We start from the raw sequence: 8,818 nt of genomic DNA on the forward strand, positions 1-8,818 counted from the left end.
AGCGCCACAGACCAGCCGACAGTATGACAATAAGGTTGCATCAGCATCTCTTTCAAAACAGTTTCAACACAAACTGAACATCATAACCTTGATGAAGGAGGATTTATTACAGGACTGTTGTATTAGACTGTATTAGTTTTAGCTAGTTGTCTCTAATAAACTGCAAACTGAGCATAAGAGGCCTGTGGTTCATATTTTATTACTATTACTACTATTAGTATTATTATTATTACTTAAGCATTAAAAGATTAGTGCAACACTTTCTCAAAGTTGAGGGACGCACACGAGACAGTTTAAAAAAGATTAGTCAAAATCAAAGCATCATGAGCTGAGATATCTGAATTTTGATATGGATCAAGCTCCAAAGTGTTGGCTCCTACATTTCCCACAATGCAACTCTATCATTTCATGACACCTGCCTAGCCCCACTTGGTTCCTCTCATGTACAACTGTATATCGCTGATGCTCTGAAGGTGTTTTCAGAATCATTAAATCAATCAATCAAACTTCATCGTGTAGCACCTTTCATAAGGTCAGTGGAGTTCAAAGTGCCTCACAGACGACTGACTGAAGCCTCTGTCTGATGAGTGAACTCAGTGGAGAGCTCCTTTAACTGATCCGCCTGTTTTGTCATGAACTCCTACTACACGAGTGTTGCGGCGCACAGGAGTCGTGCTCACTATGTGAATGTCATGGAAACAGAAAACCAACAATATCCAACAGTGTAGGCTGTGTGCAGTTAAAATAAGAGTCAAAATCTCATGAAAGAGACAGAACAAATTAATGAGCTCTGTGTAAGTCTTCCAGATGGCAGTGGTCCAGCGTCAAACCAGCAGAACCAGTGCCAAACCCATTTTAATCTTGACTGTACAGTATGAATACATTTAGATCCATGTTTTCTTTTAGGAAGATTTTCTCAATTGTCATCATACACATGTGGTTCACCCAGATCTGCTTGATATCAATGTGTTTCAGATCCTGAGGAGCACTTACAGTTATTTAATCTTTAGAATATCTCATTTTATATTTAAGCAATCATTTCTTTTTTTTATTGCACAAAAATGAAATAAATAACACAGTTTCTCCAGAGGAAATGGACAGAGTTTGTTTATCACATGCAGAATTAATGTTCATGGTGCGTTTTAATTTTAAGATACTTTAAACTCCTACATGAGAGCATTTCAGAGGAAAATGTATTTTTGACTTTACTACATTAATCTCATTAACATCGGTGATGGAACAAATGTTCACATCCTTCACTTGAGTAAAAACACCAACACAACAATTTGAAAAACTCTATTACAAGTTAAAGTTTTGCATCTAAAATGTGTCTGCAGAAAAATAATCCCTGTCAGTGATATAATTATTACATTATGATATTGTTAATACTGATGCATCAATGTGTATGTAGTATTTACTGCTGTGACCGGAGCCGGTGGAGCCACTGTTAGATGGTCCAGTGATTTGAGCTCCTCCAGAGGATCTGAGTGGTCATGAGATGATTCAATTAAATGATTAAATGAGAAGAAAAACAAAGTTTATATAAAAATGAATCTAATCTTTGCTGTTTTCTGATATATTGGATAATTTTATCTCTCTGGGCCTCAAACTGTTATTTAAATGAAACCATCTGAGAGGTTTCTGGTGGAACTTGCAGACGCCTCTGAAATCTGAAACATAACAACAGGGCACAACTAGACTGTGTTTTTACAAGGGGCCATAAGCCAACAACAGCTGACTGGGAAGAACTGGTTTAGTATTTAACAGTGCATTGTTTTTTATAACCTTAACACAAGCTGTCAGATACATGTAGGAGTAAAAAGTTCAATATGTCCCGCTGAAATCTGATGGAGTTTAACCTTAAAGTTGCATCAAATCTAGTAGCAAGCAAGTAGGTAAAGTACTTGAGTTATTCTACTTACTTATAGCTGTCTGACAGTTGTAATTACTATTATTTTGCAGATTAAGATTTTACAAATCATATGACCATTTATAATTATAATATAAAATGCTACAGAGTCAACAGTAATGTTAATTTATAGTAACATTAATAATTAAACTTTTAATGAGCTACAACCTTAAAATGTTGCTTAAATGTTAATGCATCAGTAATTAACATAATGTAATAATGTTCATAACAAGTTCTATATATTAAAGCACATAACGCCTTTATGAAGTACTACTACTTCTGCTGAAGTAAAAAGTCTGAGTACTATTTCTGATGTCCGTGGGGACCAATGAGTCCAGTTTGGGAAACGCTGTTAAAGTCGGCTGCAATTATGTTGTGAAAATACCCACAACTTCCCTAGAGCCTGCAGCAAAACCACCATCCTCTGCCAACAACAGCATTCGCAGCACAAACAAGACACAAATAGCACTTTATCAGTTTGAGTTTTACTTTACTGTCTACGCTACTGACGATAAATATCCTGCAACACAATACAGCTTATAGTCACAGACATGCTTCAAATAAAAATATAAAAGACAAAATGATTCAAGTTAGTTTCAGGCTACCACATGAAAACAGATCCAATATTATTGCACATTTCTGTACATGGCCTGGTGTAAAATTTGGCAAACCAGATGTCTATAGAGTCGGGACTCAACGTTCTTTCCCTCCAATTGACTCCTGTGGTCAGTAATGGCCCTGTGTTAAGACTGCGTGATGAAACACAGGCAAGCAGGTCAAAAGAGGTTAACAAAAAAAAAACATAAGGCAGATTATCTGAACTTAGAAAAATAATCCTCGTCAAGCTGGAGAAAACTAAAGCATCAGCTAAACAAAGGCCCTCAAACACTGCACGAGTTAGATACTGAACAAAACAGTTACTGGCTAATCTATGACATTATTCTTTCTCCATCTATTTCCACTTAACTAAAGATGGAGTACATCCAGCCTTATGTAAAACAAGCCCTGATGAGAATAAAAACAAATATTGCTTTGGTACACGCACATCCAACATGTTTTATGATGCTTCCCTAAAAGAATCTACTGATTAACAACAGTTTAAGGCAATGCATTAGATGGTTAGCAGCACAAAAACTGTCTTGTTTTTTTTTGGTTTTTTTTTTTAAATCAGTTGAAGGGTGATGTAACCATGCAGACAGAGCACTAATGGCCAGTCTAGAACTGCCTGTTTGGAGATGTTAAACAAACTGAAGCGATGTGAGATTGAGACGCTGTTTTTAGAATTCTTCTTCAGTGGAAAATATTAATGGATAGGTTCACATTTTTCCATGTCTGTCCTAAAACAGCACTCGTGCCCATTTTGTACATGAAAACCTGCTGTAAGACCGTTAAGAGATCCCCTTCTAATGTGCTCCCAGTGGGAGCGATGGGGGACAAAATCCAGAGTCCAGACAGCAAAAATGCATTTCAGCTGAAGCTAATATGAGACGTCTGCAGTCTCAAAAATTAGTGTCTTTCCATCCAAAATCCTCTCTCTGTGTTTCTCTTTCCACGCAGAGCTGGCGAACAGCTAGCAACATAAATAGGGAATTTTACACTACAAAGACAGTAACCTTTGTAGACACCAATTTCATTTGGCTAACTGGCACAGCTGAGGCCTTATATCAGCTTCAGCTTAACACAAAATGAGGACTGGCCACCATCTCTTACACTGGACGCACATCACAAAATAACAATGCACATATGAGGACCTGACTTTTACTGTAAATACCAGAAATAAATTCACAGAAGCCACCATTAATGTCTAACCCTGCTGGGCTCGTGTTGAAAGCCTCTTCGCCTGAGTCTGCAGCTGCCTTGGAACCATGATCGAATGCTGGGCTACGTGTAAATTAGAGAAGAGATCTGCCTAACATAGTGCTGCTTTCTTAGTAAAATAATTCATGTATAATATTGGCATCTTGCCCTGTAAAAGTCTACACACATGTTTCAGATGAAACAGAAAATGTCCTCTCAGTGACGGGAGTCTACGCGTCTACAGTGCGCCTCAGTAACAGTAGTACAGTTGGGAGCGCAGCCCCCTGAAGCTGTCGTCGTCCTGCCCGCTGCCCTGCTCTCCCTCAAACAGCATGGAGTCTGGGAGCACCACGCCCTCTAGTGGATCCGGCTGGCAGAACTCCACTATGAACTCCTCCTCACAGTCCAGCAGCAGTCTGGACCACGCGCTCATGTCCAGCTGGCCCGCGGTGCCGCCGTACTCCTCTGGCAGGACCGACCGGGGGATGTTCCGGTGCAGGGAGCGCAGGTCTGAGCCGTGGAGGACGTACTGGAGGAGACAGAAAAGATACCACGCCGGTGACGTCACCAGCTTCATTATTTAATTTATAATCAATATTTCACGTACTGTGAAAGGTGTCACTCGTGGTAATGAATGATCACCCAACTCTGCAGCTCCTCAGCTCTACTGAGGCTCACAGCTTCTTTCAGCTGTTTGTTTAGGTTTTACAGCCATCAGCTTCACTCTCTAAATGTGCGCATCAGCAGACAGCTTGTGAATATTGTGGAGTTAAAAGGCTGAACAGCCACCTCAGGAGGTAGTGGAGCTTTAACCAGAGCCAAAAGGAAAGTGAATATTAGACTTAAATTCACCAAATGGCCAGAAACACAACTCTGAATTAATTCTAATGTTGCTGTGTATCTGCTGATTGTGTTAATAAGCAACTGCATGCTAACAGTTTTGCCATATCATCTATCAAAAGGGTGATGACATGTCAGTGCTGTGTTTATAGCTTGTTTCTGTAGCCCCCAAATTAATAAAAGAATCAGTTATTGCATGTTTGAATAAAGCAATCCATCTTATGAAATTTTAGAAAAATATGGGGTTGTGTTTCTGTTGGTCTCAGTTCATTCCCCTGAAAAGGGAAAAAAACGCTTGGCCTTCCCTTTTCCCAGATGAAAATAGACTATTATTTTGGAGCAGAGGCTGCAGATAAAAGGGAGGCACATAATTCAAAACAGGCCTTTGTTTAAAACAAAAGAGTCAGAGACAATTCAAGGACGATAGTTACCCTCTCTGCCATCTTCTCCTTCAGAAACGGCTTAATTATAGCAAAGATGCCTTTGAAAATCCTGGGCTCGTTAATTATGTTAACGGCCTTGATTCTGATTGGAAACCCATCCTGTGAATCAGAAGAGAAACTGCATTCAGAACAGTCGCAGCTGGTCCTTGTCAGACGTGTCACATGTGTTTAGTATGTAAATATTACACACTCTGCAGTCGCGACAGAACTCAATAGGCAGGGCTGAAGAGCCATTGTTGTAAATGATAATTTTTTTTTTCATGTGTCATATTTACTGCTTTGTCCCTTTTGATTAAACTGTAAATTTATTCATGGAAAAAAGTAGTTTTTTGCTGGTTTACAAAAGAAATACATTCAATTAAAACGGATCATCAGACAAGTTCTGTACATGGTAGGTAATACGTGTTCTTTATCATCAGATGTTAGAGTTCTTACCTGGAGGATGCTCACAACTTTTTTGGCGAGGAACGGTCCTGGATTGGAGGCTTGTGACATGCCCACCCCGGTGTAGTCGGCCAAGATGACGATACCGTTCACCTGCGTCTCCTCCGGCTGGATGAGCTTCTCCAGGGTCAGATAAATGGCCCTCACATTGTCAACAAATGGATAATCATTTGGTTTCCATTTTCCTGTAAAAAGGAGACAGAGCTGAGTGATTACACAACATGAGTAAAGCACATACTGGAAGAACTGTCAGTAACTGGCAATTAGTCATACAGAGATTTCAGAAAACTCTACTGAGTAATGCTACAGGGAAAAGAGGAACAATAATTACAGAATGGTTAAGTCATTGCAAAATTCTCCGGTAAAGATGATGAGGCGCCAACCTGGCCGGAGACAGAGGATGTATCTTCCGTTGGGGTCCGGCTGTGGCAGCACTGTGAGAAAGCCCAGGTCCAGGACGTGCTTCACTGTGGACGGCTTTAGGTCCTGGAACACCTCAGGCCAGGCTTTGCGGCCCGCGTGGTAATTGAGCAGCAGCTGCAGGGCACGGTCGTAGTCAAACTTCCTGGCCCGCAGGAAGCGCAGGAGGAAGGCGTCGTCCAGCCTCGTCCTGAGATTGGGCTGGTCCTGCAGAGTCAGGTGGAAAAATATAAAAAGTTCACTGAATGGCTTTTGAGGAAACAAAGTAAAACATCACAAAATAATCTCAATATTATCAAGAACAGTACAAAGAAGTGAAATTAACTATTCATTAATCAATGAAGTCAAAATTATGTAACACACTACATTACTACGGAGACAAATGGCTTTAAACGGAGAAGTCTGGAGATATTCTGCACTTTTCTAACTTATCTCCAACCAACACAGTGACTGCAGACACCTGTGTCAGTGTGCAGGGCCTTTAATTCATAATAATGCATTAATGCATATTTTATAAACTTTCACTGAAGTTGTCAAATAAATTTGGCGCACTGAAAAGTTCAAGTACAAATCCACCTGAAATGTAGTAGAGTAGAAGTATAAAGTTGCAGAAACTGGACATACTCAAGTACAGTACAAGTACCTTGAAAGTACAGCGCTGGAGTAAGTGACAGTTACTTGACAGTTTACTAGTTCACCAATTCTTTGGATGTTTTCTACCAAGCTGCACTGCCCTTCTTTAAATGTTACTGGCATATACAGTGCAGTTTTCCAGTGAGTACAAAATGGCAAAAACTACAAAACAAAACCTTCAGTATCATGTCTCTCAGTGCTTGGACATCCCGGAGACGCCACTCTGGTTTCTCCTGGAGCTCTTCCCGTGCCTTGGCCACCAGTTCAGGGGTCAGGGTGCAGGAATAGATGGGTGGAGGGGGTCCAGGGAACCAGCTGTGCCCTGAGGCTGCTGATGGGTCCACTGGAGGAGACCTGAGATCGATGGACTCATGCTGATCGGCCATGGACTGACTTAGAGAAGCTGTTTGGAAAGCAACACACAAGAGGCACAGAAGAGGCGGTGAAATCACTAAAGCTTGGACAGAAGCTAACAGTAGTAAGTAAAATAAAAGCATGGATGTATTAACATCAAAATATACTCAAAGCACAGAAAGTAAAAGTACTCATTACACAGTACAGCCTGTTTAGACTAATATACAGCACTGTGCAAAGGTTGAGGCACTTCAGATCTTTCACAATAACATCTCTCCTAGATGGTTATTTTAGATCTTCTGCAATGGTGTGCAGAAGAAAAAGGGTATTTGAAGGCATATGGCCCTGTACATGATTAAACTACCATACCAAACAGGTGCTAACAACAACATAACAAGTACAGAGGAACTGTGACAAGTTCTACAAGATGCTTGGAACAACCTCCCTGACAAAAAAACTGTGTGAATGTACAGGTGCTGTTCTAAAGCCAAAGGGTGGTCACAGCAGCTGTATATATAATATTCGTGGATTCTAATTATTGATGCATGAATTTGTAAGCACCACTCTTGTTGCAGCTGGTAATGATGGATCTAACTACTTTATATATTGCTGGGCAGCTTTATTTATAATAATACATTATGTATGCATTAACAATCTGAATCTCCAAAGCTGTAAGGTAAATACAGTCGAGCGGAAAGTACAAGATTCACCTCCAAAAGGCTGAATTACTGGACTGTATTTGTTAGAAATTTGCACCTCTGAAGTAGAATATCAGCTCTGATGGATCCTCCATCCTGTAAAGGGAGGGACTATACTGACCTCATTTCTCGTAAGGTTTGTTTAATCAGATTCTTCTCATTTTTTTCTGGTGTTGTTTGTTCTGGGATCGTGCTGCCCTGTCCTACTTTAAGCGTCACTGGTATATGCAACACAGTTTTCCTGTGAGCAGGAATGAGACTGTTTATCTTTATACCAACCATAATATGGCAAAAACACACAAAAAGCAAAATCACAGAACCCTCAGAAAACCTCGGGTAAGGTCGTATTATTCCAACACAGGAAAACTGTAAAGATGCAACCACTATTTTTCATATTAAATACAGCTGACAATATTTTTTTTTTAAATAGCCCAAGTTTACCTAGTATAGTTGTTTTGTTTTGTCTGACCAACCCAGCGCACTTTTGCTGAAAGAATGACTTCAACGTGTGTCAATCCACTAATCGACTAATAATTTCAACTGTAAAATACTAGTTGATCTCTGGGTGTCTGGGGAAATGCTGTAACTGTCATGTGTAGTGGGGGTCAATAAAGGTCCAACAACAGATCGACAGACGGACCTCAGAACTGTACTGGAGTAAATGCACTAACTTCACGTCCATTAACACCACTGCACCTGAACTGGTCAACAGACACGTCCCCTAACAGCCGGGAAGAGGAGAGGGGCTACCTGTGAAACCACAACAGCGTGAACAAGCTCACTGTTAGCGTTCACTCAGCAGTGAGTCAGTTTGGCTAATTCACACCGACCCTCAACACCAGCGCTGCGACAGAACCAAACTCAGAGGAATGACTAAATACCAACCCGGAAATGCGATTAACAGGAATCTTCTACGACAGAAGTAGATGCCTTTTATGAGCATCCATTGGCAAGTGATAAAAATGCTTTAAAAAAAAACAGCCGCAACGTTCAAGAAGCACAGCGTAGAAAAAAATCACAAACGATCTGTCAGGAAATTCCTTTTTCCGGGTACAGAATTGGCGCTCTCTCATTGGTCCATTTGCAACACGTAGTGCGCTGTGACGCAGCGGGGCGTCCGAGCCGTAGGTGTGTTGTTTTGATGGCTGTGTTGCCTTCAGAGTCCCTCGGAAAGTACCCAGACACGAAATGACACATACTCAAAATCGAATCAACATTGACAAAACTAGTTTTTTCATGGTGGTTGTGTGAGTTTCTCTCTCTAAAGTACATTTTTTACT

The 8,818-nt window shown here is 40.6% G+C and overlaps 1 protein-coding gene across 3 annotated transcripts; it reads right to left on the reverse strand.

Moving 5' to 3' along the window:
• Positions 1-2,375: 2,375 nt before the first annotated feature.
• On the reverse strand, positions 2,376-8,606 carry ttpal (tocopherol (alpha) transfer protein-like). Of its 3 annotated transcripts, none has more exons than XM_071477397.1 (7): positions 8,424-8,578; positions 8,235-8,288; positions 6,663-6,889; positions 5,817-6,060; positions 5,425-5,618; positions 4,978-5,088; positions 2,376-4,235 (listed from the first exon to the last, which is right to left on the reverse strand). In XM_071477397.1, exons 3-7 carry the CDS (start codon positions 6,870-6,872, stop codon positions 3,957-3,959), a joined length of 1,038 nt encoding a protein of 345 aa, XP_071333498.1. In that variant the 5' UTR covers positions 6,873-6,889; positions 8,235-8,288; positions 8,424-8,578; the 3' UTR covers positions 2,376-3,956. The 3 variants fall into 3 exon arrangements, with proteins under 3 accessions (XP_071333498.1, XP_071333496.1, XP_071333495.1); XM_071477395.1 differs by having other exon boundaries at positions 8,179-8,288; XM_071477394.1 differs by lacking the exon at positions 8,235-8,288 and having other exon boundaries at positions 8,424-8,606.
• Positions 8,607-8,818: the final 212 nt, after the last annotated feature.

The sequence above is a fragment of the Trachinotus anak genome, unplaced genomic scaffold (genome assembly GCF_046630095.1).
Source record: "Trachinotus anak isolate AG129_WGS33_773 ecotype Australia unplaced genomic scaffold, CSIRO_AGI_Tana_v1 ptg000004l, whole genome shotgun sequence".
NCBI classification, from domain to species: domain Eukaryota; kingdom Metazoa; phylum Chordata; class Actinopteri; order Carangiformes; family Carangidae; genus Trachinotus; species Trachinotus anak.